The sequence below is a fragment of the Plectropomus leopardus genome, chromosome 17 (assembly GCF_008729295.1).
Source record: "Plectropomus leopardus isolate mb chromosome 17, YSFRI_Pleo_2.0, whole genome shotgun sequence".
Lineage (NCBI taxonomy): Eukaryota > Metazoa > Chordata > Actinopteri > Perciformes > Serranidae > Plectropomus > Plectropomus leopardus.
In genome coordinates, this window is record NC_056479.1 from 10,473,971 (window position 1) to 10,492,067 (window position 18,097).

At 41.3% G+C, this 18,097-nt stretch overlaps 1 protein-coding gene across 2 annotated transcripts in view; it reads right to left on the reverse strand.

Annotated features, from left to right (window-relative positions):
- Positions 1-7,413: 7,413 nt before the first annotated feature.
- lasp1 (LIM and SH3 protein 1) overlaps positions 7,414-18,097 on the reverse strand; it is a 35,618-nt gene continuing 24,934 nt past the window's right edge. Inside the window, exons 4-7 of one of the 2 annotated variants that reach the window (XM_042504203.1) lie at positions 17,890-17,997; positions 13,530-13,608; positions 12,441-12,544; positions 7,414-11,055 (exon numbers count right to left, since the gene is read on the reverse strand). In XM_042504203.1, coding sequence (XP_042360137.1) covers positions 10,882-11,055; positions 12,441-12,544; positions 13,530-13,608; positions 17,890-17,997 — 465 coding nt within the window. In that variant the 3' untranslated portion in view covers positions 7,414-10,881. Of the gene's footprint in view, positions 11,056-12,440; positions 12,548-13,529; positions 13,609-17,889; positions 17,998-18,097 lie in introns of both variants that reach the window. The other variant, XM_042504202.1, reaches the window with a different exon arrangement.

The window sequence follows — 18,097 nt, forward strand, 5'->3', positions numbered from 1 at the left end:
AGCACATATATAGGCAACCCCCCCCCCCCCCCTCCCTCCCTTTCTCTTTTCTTTCATTGCCTCCTTTTTCTTTATTTGCTCTGTCTCTATCCTCTCCGCCCCCCTGCCCTCCCTCTCCATCTATTGTATTATTACACTCAATTCCTCGCCGCTTTATCCCCCGTCTCATTGGCATTCCAGAAAAGGTTGCAAGAGGTTACAGGTGCCACAGAGGGGAGATGTTATTACAAACAAGCAGCATGCGTCAAGACTCGCCTTGTGCAGTATCAATTTAAAGGAAAAATCCACACTGGGATACTCTGACATTGTTATATATCATGGATTTCTGAGGTTGGATGTATTCCAGGACTTAATGTGTGATGAAATGTTGTGATTTATGATTTTGGTGTGTCCACTTTTCCTAAGCCTGTGTTGTCAAAGTCTGTTTCAATGACAGATTACTTATATTTTCCAGGGCAGATCGCCTGATGGCTTTATTCAGCAGTGGAATGCACTTTTTGCTGTTTTTAATGGTCAAACATGTAGGATTTACAGCCATCCCTTGACAAAAAAAGGTACGTAATATTCAAAACTATGTTTTCATCAGTTTATAATCACCTGAAAATGTGGCTCATTGTGTTTTCGTTAGCTTAGATTGAGCCATTTATCTACATATGAAGCGAGTCCTCTTTCACAGAGTCCGCCATGTTGTTCGACAGTAGCCCAGAATGGACAAAACAAACACTGGCTCTGGATAGGGCCATTTGCAATTTTCACATTTACCACCATAGTTCTCCTACATGCTTTGCAAACAGGAGATGTTTCAGTTCTGCAACTTCACTGCTAGATTCCATTTACTCTGGAAGCTGGAGGTGAGAGCTCGGCATCAGAATCGAGTTAACTGTGTTCCAGTACAACAAGTCTGAAAACCAAGATGTTGTTAACACAAAAAAGACTACAAGTTGTTAACAGTTCTAGCCAGGTTAGCCACTGTTGGCAATACCAATTGACAATTGAAAATTTCTGATGGGGAACTCGGAAAATCTGATCTCCCAGTGCGAAAGGATCGCACCATAAATCCTACCAACTAGACCTCTAAAAGACAACATGTTTAGTGACTGTAATGCATTTTGCATTTGGTCTATTGATGCCACTGTCAACAGGTAATCCCCTCTCCCTGTGTGACTGTGGGAAAACAATCTGAATATAGAAAATGCCTTTGTCTTTAACTTTTAAAGACTGACACAAACCTGATGTTTATTATTTATCTGAAATGATTTATTTTCATCTAATTCTGCACTGGAAACATCTGGCAGTGGTATGTTTGTTTCGCCAGTAATCATGCTATCCCAAGGAGTAAAGAAAACACAAGAAGACAACAAAAATGTGCTCAGAAATGTAAGGCATGCTGCCAGCAGCTGCAGCAGCTGCCAGAGTGCCCTATGGGTGGATTTTTCCTTTTAAAGTCATCATAAACACTTTAAATTGTCGCCTATTACAGCATCTACCCAAAAATACTGCTCCAAAGGAAAACCCCAGGCCCCTGCAGCTGAAAAACAAAAGAGCACCTGTTCTGGCTTTTTTTGATTCAATGGGTGCATAACATTGCTGTGACATGATCTGATATGGTAGCTAGGAGCAGTGTGACAGGCCAGTGAGTGGAGGGAGGGGTCAGGAATGTAATACAACAAGGTCATGCAACATGCCGAGCTACAAACAAACAAACCCTGCCCTACGTCCAATCATCCAGCTTCAGTGCATCTTTCTCTTTTCTTGAACCCCCTCTACTGTAGACTGCTGCAGCGTTATTTGATCTGGTCAAGCCAAAGATGCTGTTTGAAGTGTGATGACTGCGTGCGTTTGTGTGTGTGTGTGTGTGTGCGCGTGCGTGCACGCTCTGTAAGAACAGCGGGCGTATTGTAATGCTGAGAGTGGTAGATTATACTATCAGCAGAGGAATTCCGATTATTTCCCAGAGCGGGTCTGTGTGCACACATGTGGGAGAAACTACAGTAAAGTGACTGGAGGAGGGTGACACTGTGAAGCACACACAGTGACACTCAAGGAACAGTTTAATATTGGGGGAAAAATGCATATATGTTTTGGGGTCTTTTTTTTTTTTTTTTTTGGCTGATAGCAGTGGTTTAAGTACTCAAATATTTACTTCAGTAAAAGTAGAAATACCACAGTACAGAAATACTGTACTACAAGTAACTGTCATGCATTCAAAACTATACTCAAGTAAAAAAAATGCAAAATTAAGAGCATCAAAATATACTTTTTAGTACCATAAGTAAAAGTACTCATTATGCAAAATGGCCCGTATATATTTATTGGAATATAATTAGTGATACGTTAATATATCAATATATCACATTGGTGATGGTGGGACTAATGTTTATTACTTCATTTCCTGCTATGTAGTTAAAACTACATCATAAAGTATTATTTGATTTACAAATTGTTTAAACTGTTTATTTCTGAAACAAACAAACATAAAAACAACAGCAATGAATTACTTAACTTATCAAATAAATGCAGTGAAGTAAGAGTACAACATTTGCCTCCAAAATTAAGTGGAGTAAAAGTACGAAGTAACATAAAATGCAAATACTAGAGTTAGGTAAAAGTATCTCAATATTTTACTTAAGTACAATACTTAAGTAACTGTACTTACATTTCAACACTGGCCATAGTTTGATGAAAGTCCATAACTTGAATCTGTTAAATTGATAGAGGCTACAGCTAGCTGTTGTTTAGCTTATCTTAGCATAAAGAGTGGAAACGGTGAAACAGCTAGCTTTGCTCTATCCAAGTGTGACAAAATATGCCTTATTATGAACAGGCTAACTTATACTTTGTTTACTTAATTTGTGCAAAAAATAATGTGAAAAATAACGGTTTAATTGTTCTTTTGTAACCGTGAGGGCCAAGCTAGCTGTTTGCAGTCATTGTGCTAAGCGAAAGTTTACGAGCTGCTAGCTGTAGCTTCATCTTACAGCACAGACACAAAAGTGGCGTTTTTAAAGTCAGTTTTATAAGATTATCATCACTTGAATGCATACACTTCTCAAGATGTGTAAAAAAAAAGAAGCTGACCTGTCACTTTGGAGAGCGGTGGACTTAACTGAGCGGTGGGTGGAGAAGAAAGCAATACATCTGTTGAGGAAATGAGACAAATGAGAAATTAATCTTGTTTTCGTGCCAAAAAGGATCTGAGTCCAAGTGGATACAAGAGTCATGTCAGAAGAGAAACGGGGTAAAGTCCTAAAGAGAGAGATTTTAGGCTACCTAGATCTGGCCTATTTAGCGTGGAGGACAAAAGCAGCCAAAACCAAAAATAAATGACGTGAGAAGGAAATTAGTTTGCCATGAAATGTACCAAAAAACAACAACACAAATAAATCTAGGCATTAATTGGCTGATAAAATGTGGCATATCTCTTTAGATAATCACTTGCACTTATGATTTATGTGATGCAGTTTCAAATATTTTGAAAATGTAATAACTGATTCCATTTACAAGAAGAAATGTGTAAAAACAACAAAACGTTCATATCTCTTAAACAAAGTGCTCCTATGCTCTGATTATGTGCAGTCATATTGGTGCAAACACCACAAACCTGCTGATTTTCCTTCGGCTGTAACATGTTAGCTGAAATCACCCTGCTGCCCTCCTGTCTCCTGTGATCACACACACCCGTGAAGAGCCGAGTTTATTTACCTCATGGAGGCACTGCCATCAGCTGATTCTGCAGTCTGTACTGAAGGTAAACAGCACCATCTGCAGGACCACAAGCAGCACGACAAAAGATGGCTGCTTACACCGTCTCCCCAGCTATGCTTCAACTATCAAAAAATATTGAACAGAGAGCTTCAATCTGCAAAATATGACATTGAGATTCCTCGGTGACATGCTTGAGTTTGTGGGTTAATGTGTTATGTGGAAATATTTTTGGTTATGATAATTATAGAGGCAACTATATAAAAAAATTACTTGATGGACAATAGAGGGAAACTTATTGTGATTAAAAAAAAGTCCTTAATTCATAGCAGATCTGAGCTCCCTCAAGGTCAAAGACTTCGGGTATTAATGATATAAAGTACCAAACAGTACAGAATAATAACTGACATAACAGATTTTAGCACAGAGGCTCTGGAGCAGTAATTGGCTTCAGAAATATATTAATCTGTGACTGTAATGTACAATATTTTTGAAACAGGACCGCCTTATTTATTGTCCACACACACATAAAACTCATTTCAGAAACAATATTTGTCCTGTGTCTCTGTCTCTGGCCAACCAGGGACAGGGGCCACTTCCCCCTCAATATGCTCAACATGTGCAGTTGTCTCATGAAAGTAGCAGAGGAACTTTTTAACAAAATTAAAGACAATTACACCATAAATCAGTGCAGAAAATGTTCTTATTGGTGCATTAAAATTCACCATAGAGCAAGAAATTAAATGATGCTCAAAAATGTGTGGTTGAGGACTACAAACCAGTTTCATGTGTCTTCCCCAATGTTGAGACTAAACCTACACCCTTGAGACCATGGATCTCTAAAAAAGGTTTACACCTCTTTCTCCAGGATATTTAAATCTCTAAAGTCATTTTATTTGGACTTAAAATAAATCACAGACTTAAGGATTTGTAAGCATTTGAGGTGAGCAATGCGAGCAAAATGTTCCCTTTGACAGAAATGAATGAATAAAGGTTGTCAAAACCAAAAAATATTGTGTTGAAATGAACAGGAGGCAACGGAGTTTACTGAAATCATCTTTATTTGACATATCATGTTAAATACTTTCATTAACATCAGTAAATAATCAATACATCAACAAACAAAACATTATTCATAGGTAACACATAATTTATATGAGCTTTGGTGGTAAATGAGAAGCACGAACAGTGGATGTATTTCTGAAAGGACACCGTTGCTCCTCGTTGTTGTCATCTGCAGCCAAAGACAGAAACAAAAACAGAACACTGACACATTCCCCTTTAACCTGACGGGGAATCTTGATTGTAGTGAGGAGCAAAACGTATTGGCAACACGTGAATAAAGTAACATAATAATACTGATGCTCTCCAACTGTTTGACAAAACAAAACACGGCTGGGCCACACAGTCATGAGGATGATACATCATAGTTAGAGCCAACAATCAGCTCACAGTGTTGGTACAAAGGTTAATTCTACACCCGTGTTACGCTCAGCCCTACAAAACTGACCCTGCATCCATATCTACGGATCTCCTAGACCTGTGCAGAGGTAACATTTCTTCCCATTTAAAGAGAAATATACACAACCTTGAGTAGAAAATACACTGGTTAGACTGGTTGCAAAAAGGAAGTGGGGGCACTTGGAGGGACATCTTGTTGGAGGAAACCAGCAGAATAAAGTAGGAGGAGGAGGAGGAGGAGGGTGATGACAGAGTGCAAGTGGGAGACAGAGAGGCAGAAAGACTTTGGCTTCCACTTCTTCTCCATTTGTTTTCCCTCTCAGCTGGATTGCTCTTCACCTCTTACACCAGAGCTCCAATTGGGAAACCATCGTGCCTGGACAGCGGCTCTTGTCCCTGGAACAGATGACAGCTAGTATCAAACATTCACACTTTATTACTGATAAATAATCTTATTAAGGTGCAACAGTGTAATAATATCCTACATGCACATATATACGAGAGACTGTACTAGCTATAATATAGGCTACGTGTAAAGCCACTGAGCCATTTCTGAATAATATCGTCCCTAGTTTTCTATAAAAAAAACACAACATCATGCAACATTTTCGTCAAATATTGCATGCAAAAAATCACATATATTACATGCAATAAAACACTCCCTTACCATTGTCCATGATGGACACCAGGGATGCAAGAGAGGAAACATCCTGCCTGTGCACCGACCGCCTGTTTGGACGCTTCATCATCATTATCATCAGAGCAAGTAGATGATGTAGGAAAGGAAGACGAGGCCAACGATGGCGAAAAACATCAACAACAAAATGTCCACCATGATGGAAATAGTGTCCGAGATGGACGGTGTAGACGCGAGGAGGACACGCAGCAAACAGCAGCTTCACCGCCGGTGCAAGACATCGGCTGAAATCGGAAACGTTCGGGAGACGCTCGACCCCTCCCCCCCTCAGGTCCGCTCTCAAACCAGGAAGAGAAGGCTCGAGAACAAGAGGTTGTATTTAGCTCGTGGTTTGGCTGTCAGGCAGATTTACACGACAAGCTGTGAACAAGAACCCATAAAATCTCGAAGAACTACACCGAAACATGTCATTAAAGCGTGTCACTGTTGAGGGCGATACGCAAATAAGAAGTGTGACCTGACAGGTGAAACTCCGGGTTAAAATGTCCCATAAACGGCAGGGTGTTTTCCTCCATTATCAATAATTTATCCAATAAAACTTTATACCTGTTCTGACATAGTGCACAACACGTTATGACCTGCACGCGCGAGCACACACACACACACACACACACACACAGGCACAGAAGCAGCAGCTGTCTTGTTCAATATACTGGTAGGTACCTGTTTATTAGGTACTCCCAGTTGAAACTTACCTTTATTAACTATTCAACTGTTTGTAGCAGCACAAACTACATCCTTAAAATGATCATAAAGTTGCATCAACACCTCTCTACAACAATTTTAAAACTGAACATTATGACCTTTATGAAAGAAGGATTTTCTGCAGGACGTGTTGTAATAGGCTGCTTTAGTTTTAGCTGAGTTTAGGCCTACTTAATTATTACTACTAAATTGGCTGCTGAGTGTAAATAAAGCTGTGCCAGGACCAGTCTTGCATAATCTCAATCAAACCAGTCGTTTTGCGCCAATTTATCCTCAAAGAAACCATTCCCCAGATACTATTCTTTGAGTAATGGAGGTCTTGAATGAGTACATAAACACAAGGGGGAGGATACAGAATATTTTTACTCTATACTCTTTATCTTGTGTTGGGATGCTAACATGTAGATAACATGTGAAGCAAGCAGGGGAAAGGTGGAAACTTCCCCAGGGGCCCCAGAAAGCCTTAAAGGCCCAGGTTCTCTGTCAGTTTTGAGGCAGTAATTATAATATACAGTTTTATAGAATATTGATTCAATGGCCATGGCCTTGGTCAGTTGTGATTCTTTTTTCTTTTTTTAACAATTTGATCACCACAAAATTTCAAATATGAGCCTGTCCCAATTAAATACGCCATCCCTTTTGCAAGACGAGTAAGGCTAAACATTTTGACAAATAAATGTCTGTCTCAATTAGAAGCCCGGTCTGATTACCATGCAGTTTATTTTCATAGATGTTCTTTGGATGTATAAAACCTGCTGGAGATAAGGTTAGTTAGCTGCTAAGATCACACAAGGGTTTGTTTGTCCCACTACACTGATGCACAACATAAGATGTAGCACAAACAACAGTCTGAGAAAAAAATGACATTTTATTGAATCTGCAGAATCATAAGTACAGTTTGAAGTGCTGTAACAGGGCAACAGGAGATGATATCAGGTCCTTAATTCTGAGTAGGTAATCAGAATGAGCTTTGAATACAGGTGTATGTCAATGTGCATATGGTATATTTATTTTTTTATTTAAAAAATAACAAAATTATACAAAAAAACAAAACAATTAAGATGGAATGCACAAAACCGGTCTGAATACTAAACCCGATTGTGGATTACATGATTTCACTCTGCAAAATCTACAGTATATAACCAGTATCATAGAAGCAGGGAATGATTCATCAGAAGCGCAGGAGCCGACAATGAAGGCTGAAGGAAAGAGGGATCTCAGCAGACGGGCGGACAGGATACTAGACAGAAACTAAATGGAAACAGGGTTATGATATGAAGTTACGATTCAGGAGATGAGTGATGCCAGAGCAGAAGAGCGGTATTTGGCAAAAGAGGTTAACTCCTGACTAATATCCAGGTCAGACAAACAAACTTGCCCTGCCTCACAGCCTGGGAGATTGAGAGCATCAGATCACCGCCCTCTGTCGACCCCCTCCCCCCTCTCCAGCCTCGCACACTTACATCACCACACACTCAAATTTGACTTAACGAATCCATCCTGAGCCACACTTACACAACACTGGCCCGTCCTTGGCCACATGTTTCATTTCATCCACTGTCACAATCAACGCCCTCAAGGAAAAAGGAAGTTTGGATATGCTCTTATCCGCAGAATAACGCGGGCTACCAGTGTGAGTAGCTTTGTTTTTAAATTAAATTTGAGCAAACATCATCCTGAGCCAGGAACAACAATCATTTCACGTCAAGCCAAACCCCCAACTCGAAGAGAAACACAACCGTGAGCTCTAAAACAGCTTTCCCACCTAGCATCTGTTTTGCAAATAAACTTGTCCTGTTGTCAAGTAGAGGTTAATGCAAAATACAGGCGTACATACAGTGAGTTCATTTTGTTTGGCAACCTATAAACCAGTTTAAGTTTTTTTTAATGATTTCTATCAGCACTTCCACAATTCATCACATTAGAAAGTTGCAAAATTTTATTAATGTTCAACATCAACTTGCACCAAAATGTTTTTTTTCCGTGAGTGAACTGTTAAAGTCACATTACTTCCCCTCAGCCACATTCACAAGAAAAAAGATATGAATCACTTTAATCTGCAGGCAAGCCACTCCCCAGAGCACCATGACCTGTAAAAACATTTTCCCTAACTCACCTTTATGATACATATACAATTGTACAATGTCATCTAGCTACATAGTGAGAGCCTTGTTTCTTTTCATAAAGCTGAACATTAATCGCCCCCCCCGACCCCACCTTAAAACTGACCGCCCAGATCGCTCATGTCTGTGACAGTCGCAGTGCATCACAAGAGAATGAAACGGCGAGAAAAGGTTGGGGAGAGATGTGCGTGGTCAGGGGCCAATGAGATTATTTACACCACTGAGAAATGGTCCAGTATTATTTTTTAAATCATATAAAGGTCCTCACAGAATTCCAGTATCCAGAGTGAAGGAATGATACAGCATTTCTGTGTCACAGCCAGCAACTTAAATGCTTGATTTTGTGTTTATGAACCAACCATCTTTAAATCTTAGTGACCACCAATGACCAAAATTTTAGCTGGTCAAATACAGTTTTGGGATTCACCAGCCAGATGGACAAAAACACAACTTCCTGTCTTGCATCAGTGCTTGGCCCCCGCACACTGACGACAGGCCAGGCTTTATGAATGTTTAAGGACCAGAGCATAAAATAATCTCTCATTTCATGTATATTTATGTGTCAATGCTCTTTCTTAGAAGTTCCAGAATATTAAACAGCTTAAGAGAGAGCCACTAATCGGAAAACAGGTTTGAACGTGCTAGCATTTCTCAATCAAGCTGCTGGCACTGTTCTGACCTGAAACTGCAGGCTGGTTAATCCCACAACTGATCTAATACTGCGACTGCACACGTCTAGATAAACACTTCTGCCTCGGTTCATAAATTGAGTTGCTGGTTTATTTATTTATTTAATACACTTCTTTTTTTTTTTTTTTTTGGAAAATAACCATCTTACAATAACAAGAAAGGCAAAGGAAGAACAGCATGAGAACAACATTTACCACAGCCAAGGATTCAAAAGTTTCTCTCACATTAAATGGAAAATAAAGACTGGAATGGTCATTCACAAAAACAGTGGAATGAATTTAAAATAAAAAAAAATCACAATATAGAGTTGTGCTTGGCCTTCTCTTTTCATGAAATGTGTTTTCTTTGCAGTGATTTGGTAGCAAAAAAGGGGGGAAGGACTTGACCTGTCTCCTTTCTCAAAAAATTGATCACCATAACTTTGTGATTCTCTCTGGACTGAAGGCATTCAGACTGTAAGAAACAGGAATGAGGGTGCACACACTGCACACCCACTGAGGTGATGCATTCAGCATGGCTGCAAGAGATGGACTGATAATGTCCCCTAACTTGTCCCTGATCCCTCCTGTATCCGACACGCCCAGGGAAGGCAACGACAGGAGGTGCTCTTCAGTTAGGCTACGATTCCAGTTTCACGACGATACCCGCGATGCAGCGCTGAACACGAGGGCGCCTGCTCGAGCGCACAATGGTGAGATGTGTGTCAATCTATAAATACATTAAAAACCTCTCTGTTAAGACTGATAATCGGCTGATTGGTGGGTCAGAGGTTAGAGGAATGTACACAAGTTAAAAATATTCAAGCTTAATTCTGATAGACTGAGATTCTACACTGTGTTTCCAGTCTGGCCAAGTTCACGCAGCAAAATTAAAGAAAGAAACAAAAACAAGCAGGCCAATGAAAATGCCACACCCGCCCACACGTCAAACTTATTTTCTGCACAGAACAATGTCTGCAGCTGTGGTGGCTGACCTGCGGGGGCAAGAAGGGCTTTCTACTTTTTTTTTCTTGCTAATTTTTGCATGATGATGTGCTAGGACTGTTAAGTGCTGTAGCTAGGATGGAGCTATGTGACACGGCATGACCCCTGACGTACTGCGATGAACTGTGAGCTTATCTTTTAAGACTTTCATTTTTTTCCACTTGTGACAGCACTTGAGAGTGGAGCCAGGTTTGGGAAAGATAAAGAGGATGACGAGGCATCCGAACAAAGACAGACATCAGCACAGACAGACAAAGAGGCAGGCAGACAGACAGCGAAAGACAGACAGACAGACAGACAGATAGGTAGAGGGTGTCTGTGGTGAAACAGTGCGAGCAGAGCAGGTACGCAGAAAAGGGGGGGAGCGGGGGTTCAGGGTCTCACAGGACAGATCAGGGAACAAGAGTAAAATCAAGAGAAAGCGGCGTAAGATGAGATGGCACTGGGCTTTTCCTTTCCTTCTTTCCCTCCCTTTCTCTACCTCCTCCTTTTTCTCTCCCTCTTTTTCTCTCCCTCTTGCTCAGATGGACTCCACGTAGTTGGCAGGCAGCATGCCCTGCTGGCCGGTGCGCTGTACACGCCCGTACATCCAGCCCTCATCAATCTGCTGCACGTCTATGATCACGTCTCCGTCCACGAAGGACACCTCATCCTCATCGGCAGCAGAGTAGTCATACACTGCCCTGTACCGCTTCTGTGGACAACAACAAGGAGATCAGTTAGTTCTTGATAACAGCTGCCACCATGTACAGTCTGCTAGAAAGAAGCTACAGCTGAAAACATCTGTGGAAGAGTGTGTTTTTTTATTTTAACCCAGGCCGCTGCAAAGGCCTCGGCATATGGGGCGCACACTCTAGTAGGTGAGTTAGAGGCCGCCCCAGAAAATGTGTGTTTAACCTGTTTGACACATACAGCTGCAACCAGAGAGCGACAGCATGGACACAGACAGGGAGGACAGCTCAGCTCCTTTAGGTTGCCATGGTGCCAGATGCAAGATGCAGGCAGAAGCCCCCTTTAAGCTGTCTGTTCAAGGCGGGAATATTCAATCACTTTGGCGTCTCGTCGTTCTGTATAAAGCTACGATCACAGAATGGGTGGTGGAGTTGTCTTGTTTTTAAGCCTCCAGTGGAGGTAGTAACAGCATCAATTCAAAGTCTGTTTTAAATGAGACAGACGGCAGGACAGGACCAACGACAGGGCAGGTGTGACGTCTTGACTGCATGTTATGTACATAACCCACAGGGGATTTATAGAGCAGCTAGCAGCAGTTAACTCAAAAAAAGAAAAACAGCAGCCGAAATAGTCTGCAAACTGGAAAACAATAAGATTCGGGAGCTCCTTACCCTCCGAGCAGAGGACGAGATCAGCCGTATTAAAACAGGGATGGTAATGGTCGTTGTTGACATGTTATGCCATTGTTATTGTTTAGAAAGTGCTGCCAACGCCTATATTACATGTCACACTAAAGGCAGACACTGTTGTATCACACCAATTGCACCTTTTTTGCTTTCAAGATGCTGGCATGCTGTCTAAAATCACACACTGAAATGTCATGCTGCCGCCAATGTTCGGTTCTTTGTAAAAATGCTTTGTAAAAGTGACATAAAGAGAAGCAAAGAGCTTATGTGTCTTTCCATTTTGTCTTGTATTGCAAATTTCCTCAAAAACAAGAACAATAAAATGCATTGTACATGCTTTCAGTGTGAAACATTGCTCTGTGACAGATTAAAAAAAAAAAACACATACGAAAAATATCAACTTGGTGTGCAAAGGCCTTCAGTTCTTATATGTACAAAAATGTCCTTTGTGATTTCCTAAAGCCTGAGCTGACAACTTCAAGTGTTTTGTCAGACTAAGAGACCAAAACCAAAACATGTCCAGCTTACAATCATAGAATGCTAAGAAAATCATCAAATTTTGACATTTGAGAAACTTGCAGAAAATAAATAATCAGCTAATTATTTTAGCTTTATGTATACATCCAGATTTTGAGTGTAATCTTGTTTTTTTGATATGGAACAATTTACAACAATATTGCCTGATTCATCAACTAAAAAGTGGGGGAAATGGAGGACCTACCCCAGCACTGGGAGGGGGGGCAGCAGCCGCCTGTTGCACTTGCTGCACTGGTTCAGGAGTGGGCTCAAAGGCGAAGTTCTGAGAGGCTCCAGGCTGCTGATAAGCTGCTGTTAAAAACAGAAAGAAAAGTGAAGGGCAGATTAATGAGTTGATTTTATTTCTGCTCTGTCTCAGACTTACATGGTTCTTTTCTGTGACTGTTTGTGGAAAATTTAAATTTCAATCCATATAAAGCATGTGCAAGTATTTTTTTCTGCATTTACTCTTCGAAAGAGTGGGGAATTCAAAAACACGGCAAGCCAAGATGTGCATCCAGAGGCTCTTGATTTCCTTGTTACACAACCTCTTACACAATGGCTTTCTGTGTCTTAGTGTAAATTAGACATGTAAAATACAAACAGCAGGGACATTTACAAATACTTAGCTGTAACTTTTCCACTGATCTCCTAATGCTTCCAGTAACAATGTTTTCTGACATATTATAGTTGATACTCAAAGTTGCTCATATGAGATTCAGTGAGCAATATTTTGTCCTTTGTAAAATCCATAGATGTAACCATTTCAGAGTCACATCACACATTAGAATAACTTGACTTGCACGATATTTATGTACAGCAGTTTCTGCAGCAATGCAACTATTAATAGCTGAAAGGATTAAATGCCGAGCAGGACGGTGAACAAGTTACAACCAAGATCCCCGAGTGGTGTGCTGAGGCAACACCCACCCTGGCGCACTCATACAGCATTTAGCAAGACACTGTAAGAAAAGTGGAGATACACAGATAACTTTTCAGAAAGAACAAAAATGCCTAATATATATTCATCTGGGTTTACCACAATCACAAATCACAAGAAGGCTACATCTATCTATACAAAAGATTGGGTTTTATAAAGGTTTTATTCAATGAGTTTTTAGGGGGATCTGGGTGAACTGCTTTCTGTAAACTAAGCTTTTATCCTACCTTCTATGGTCCGACTACTCTAATGACTATCACTACTCCTGCTGCTTTTAGAACTGCAGACTGAGTGATCAGTAAAACTTAATGTACTTATACTTTGCAAAGCTTGGGAGTGTTTTAGAAAAAATACCTTGGTTGGGGCTGCACGCCTGCGGATGTGGGACCTCTCCTCCCACCCTTCTCTTATCAGCGCAATCTTGGTACGGAATCTGCAAGAGACAAACAGAGTACAGTCACAGATAAACATGGATGCATCTTTAAGCAAGAGCTTCAAATCTACAGGTGTGGTTATTTTTCCAGGGAGCGGTCACAGAGTGCAGTTCAATTTTCTCTCCACCAGAGGTCTCCGAAATGCTCTCTAGCGTCCCTGTGTTTATGGTTATAGGTGGGGCGCCCTACGTGCGAGCAAAACCTCAGAGGAGCAACATTTGAGGCTGAGAGGAAATGACATCTCAGCCGCCGGAAGTAGTGCGATCTCAGAGTTGCATAGCAACCCTGGCTGACACATGAGGAAGAGCAGGTGAAGTGAAAAAAGGAACCGACTAGAAGCTTGAACGCTTAGGGTGAGAATGAGCCAGTTAGATTCGAGAGGAAATGACTAAGCACAGCTAAAATCATGTATATTACTACTCTCACAAGAATAATTGAACATTTTACTCTTTAAAACAATCCTAAAGCAAATAATTAACAAAAGGGGCACCTGAGCTACAATTTCAGGTAAAAATACTATGATCGACCTCCAGCCAGGGTGACAAAGGCAGCATTCAGTATTACAGCATGAAACAGGGCCACTCTGATGAAAATGAAACTGAGTGACTGCTCGATGACTGCACTAAATAACCCGTCCCCCTTATTACCAGGCTGATAACAGACTGACTCACAGTGGCTCGGTCAAGATTTACAACCCTGATTCTGTCCTCGCTTACAGCCTCCCTCAAAGAGCCCACTGTTGCCGGCAGCGTTAGCAAAGAGTGTGTTCACAGACTGGATGGGATGACAGGAGTGGTTGTGCAAGGACAGTGAAGCAAGCGACTGAGAGAACACAGTGACTGTTCTCAAGTGCAATATGCTAAGTGAGAGTGTGTGAGGGAGATTATTTTGTTTTGAAGGAGCAGGTCGAACAGATGGTGTGTATGTTTAGGTGTTTATAAAGGAAGTGTCCAGTATGCTGCTGAATTAAGCCCCCCCCCCATTACTTTTTTACTTCTCAATCTTTGCTGCTTGACAAGAAGATGGTGACGGGAAATGGAAGAGACACAAGAGCAAAGAGTCATGACAAAGCAAAAAAAAAAAATGACGAGATAACAAATAACAAGAATGACAGACGAGTCAGGACGAGTAAAAGTGAAAAGCTTCACATTGCTGACATTCTGGAGAGAGTAACCTGGTATGATTCTTAGTATCCAGGGAAGAGAGTTAAACGAGAGAAAGATGAGATGTCATCTGGAGTCATTCTCTGATGTTTGGCTATGAATGACACACTAATTGCAAGCAGATGCTTTGTTTATCAGTTCTGACTAAAAAGCTTCAGGATACGCCCGAATCTCTGTAACCATAATGCACTTTGTCTTATCTTGATGAAGCATGTGTGCGTGCACCCATAAAAATAGCCTATGCAATATACTGTATATGTGCACATCTTTCTCTGTCTTGCAAATTTGCTTGATCTTTGACATGTGAGATCTTTTACACCATGAAAGCAGTGATTACCCACCACCCTCCACACTAATTATGTCGTTAGCAAGGCCAGTGCGGAGTAGGTTTGTGTAATGACGTATGCTTTGTGTCTGAGTGTTTCACATGAAAAAAAAAAAGCCTTTCCAGCTGACTTAAGCAGTCTGAGGAAACAAGGTAAACACTGCATGGCTTTCTTCATGGCTGTTCTGTATTTACAGAGAAATGGCAAATCAATAACAGGAGCTGAGGGAGAGAGGCCGGCCGAGAGGGGCAGAATCGTCCATGTGGAGAGTGATTTGAGGAGAATTCCATTACTATACACCAGAAGCGCTGTGAGCTGAGGAAGCCTGACATTTACTGATGTCAATGACTAAGTGGGAGGATGAAAGATGAACAAACAACATGCAAAATATTATAAAACTTGAGATCTTAATCTTGTGAAGATCTCAGGCCCTTCTACACCAAACCAACATCAAAGAACTGGCGACATGGGCTGGACCCAAATATAGGTATTCAGTTTTCAATTTTGGCATACGGATATTCTTGTTTTTTTTTTTTTGGTTTTTTTCCAGGATGAATCATGTGAATGTTTGTGATACTGCTACTGCGCCTGTCACACACACAGTGACAGGAATGATCATTTCACCAAACGGCTTTTAACAGGTTTATTGACTGAGTCAAGCCATTCTGGTGGTGTGAGCAGCATCATAAGGCAAACACGTAAGACCCCCCAGCAGTTCATCCCGAGTGGAGCCCTTTCCTGCAGCACAGAGCAGGTGAATTACAGTCGAAGGCACGCCAGGCTCTCTCTCACATCACGCTGATGCCTGGAACACACTGCCTGCATTAGCGCTGATGAAAGTTGTGGAACCTGTTGGGTTTTTTTGGCGCCCATGTCAGCAAGTCAGGGCAGCCACACTGCCTAGGTGAGCAGCACATGTCAGGCGTGTCTCAGTTGCCTGTCAGCCATGGCACATTTAGGGAAACAGTGGCTCACCGATTTTTTTCTGCGTGCCAATCATGGTTGTCAGCAAAAATAGACAGTGAAAATGGCATTTTGATATTTATATTGAATCTATACTACCTTTTAGTACAGTTTCAATGTCTTAAAGTGTCACAGACATAAGGAAATACAAACAAATGTTTTACTCAAACTTTCCTGCTTCCATTTCAAAATAAATGCCCTCTGACAATGTTTCTGTTGACAAAATCCCATCAGTTGTTGACATGACAAGGTATTTTATTGTGAAAAATTTGCAAGACTTCATAAATGAGTGAGATGTTAATACATGTGGAAATACAGAAGTCAAAGCAGCAGCCAGCCCTGCAGAAGCGTCACAGCAACAGTGTGAACATCACGAGCATGAAACACCTGCTGCTGTTCTGCGAGGTTGCCATCATGTGCTGCTCACGCATGCAGTGTGTTCCATGCGTGAAGCTCTGTGGCGCACAGTGTCTCTCTCTCACCTGACACACATAAACTGTCAGGGGTAAGGATCCCATGACTTCCTCATCCATGAAGGGCATGGTCTCTCTCCACCTGACAGTGAAGCTGTGAAGGACGTGGTCTTTCCCTCACTCACCTGATAGTGAAGCTCTGGGGCGCAAGGTATCGGCACGGTGTCTGTCACCTCATGTTGCCTCTGTCTTTACAAGTGCCAACTTGTGCCAGTGGTGCAGCACATACCACAAATACTAGGGTGACAGATTCTCACCGAAGGCCGACACTGATATAAAGCTGTCTGTCAGCTTACTGTGTCAGGGCCCTAAGGCCTGAGGTAAAGACGGTGCAGCCAATCTCAGGAGGTGAAATGAAGAAAACGATGAAAACTCGTGGTGACAGCCTTTCTATCAAAACTAACATAAATATTATGCGTGTAAATATTATAAGTCTTGAACTATGTAGCAGATAAGCATGACCTACCTGAAGTCAGCTTGAAACTGTGATATCAGCAAATCTCAAAGAAAGACCGGGCCCTTTCTGGTGTCCTTCATATAGACCAATCATCCTCCGAAGAACAAATGGTCAGTCCAATATTAGCAGAGAGATTATAGTGATATAGAGAAACTATTCGTCTGACATCACACTGGCGTCACATCAGGTTCTCGGGGGGAAAACAACACTGGCAGAACTCTAAATGTTCACTCAAAATACTGAAAATTAAGAGCTTTTCTGCTACGATTTAAGTCTGGCTGTTATGAGTTGTTCATGAGTCACACCACAGAAAAAATGTGATGAGATCACATTAGCTTTTGCTATCCAGGAAGAGAGATCAGGAGGAGAGCCTCTCCTTCAGCGCTGCGTCGAACGGTATCAACAGCTAATCGCCTGCAATTAGCCGTAGCTGTCCCCAACTCTGCCAAACATCACTAACAGATTCTAATTCTGTGGAAAACACTGAATTCTCACAGAATCCGAGATAGCATCACAACTATCATTGCAAAATGGCCTTTAAATATCCCAACATGGATCACAGTTTTTCAGAGAAGCTGCTATGAAATGAGGCATTTCAGGTCCTCGAGGGACTGATCTTTATACATCATGGGAACAATTATGATAGGGGTTGGCTCCAGTGAGTCATTGAGCCATGATTTAAAGCCTGCCCCCAAAATTCTGGACACAAAAAGTGAAAAACAGTTTAACGGTGTAACTCCACAATGCAGTACTGTACTGTATAGTTTAAGTATTTTCTGACATGTTTAATGCGTTTAAAGAGAGAAATCTCTGATTTACTTCACACAGACTTTAAAGCATCAAATGAACAGGTGGAGTGAGGGTTGACTGTCTTGGCGACAGTATTGCCGACACTTACATTGCTGACTTGGTTCTGCGTTTTCTTTAATCTCTCCAGCTCCGGTGTGTTTGAGACCACAGTGAAACCTTTCCCTTTATTCTTCTCAAAATCCTCCTTGTACAAAACCTGCAGAAAAAAACAAACATGATTCATGTTAGAAACAAAACACAGCGTTAAAAACATGCAAAGCAAACAATATGTGGCGCACATTTTGGCTGAAATGAAA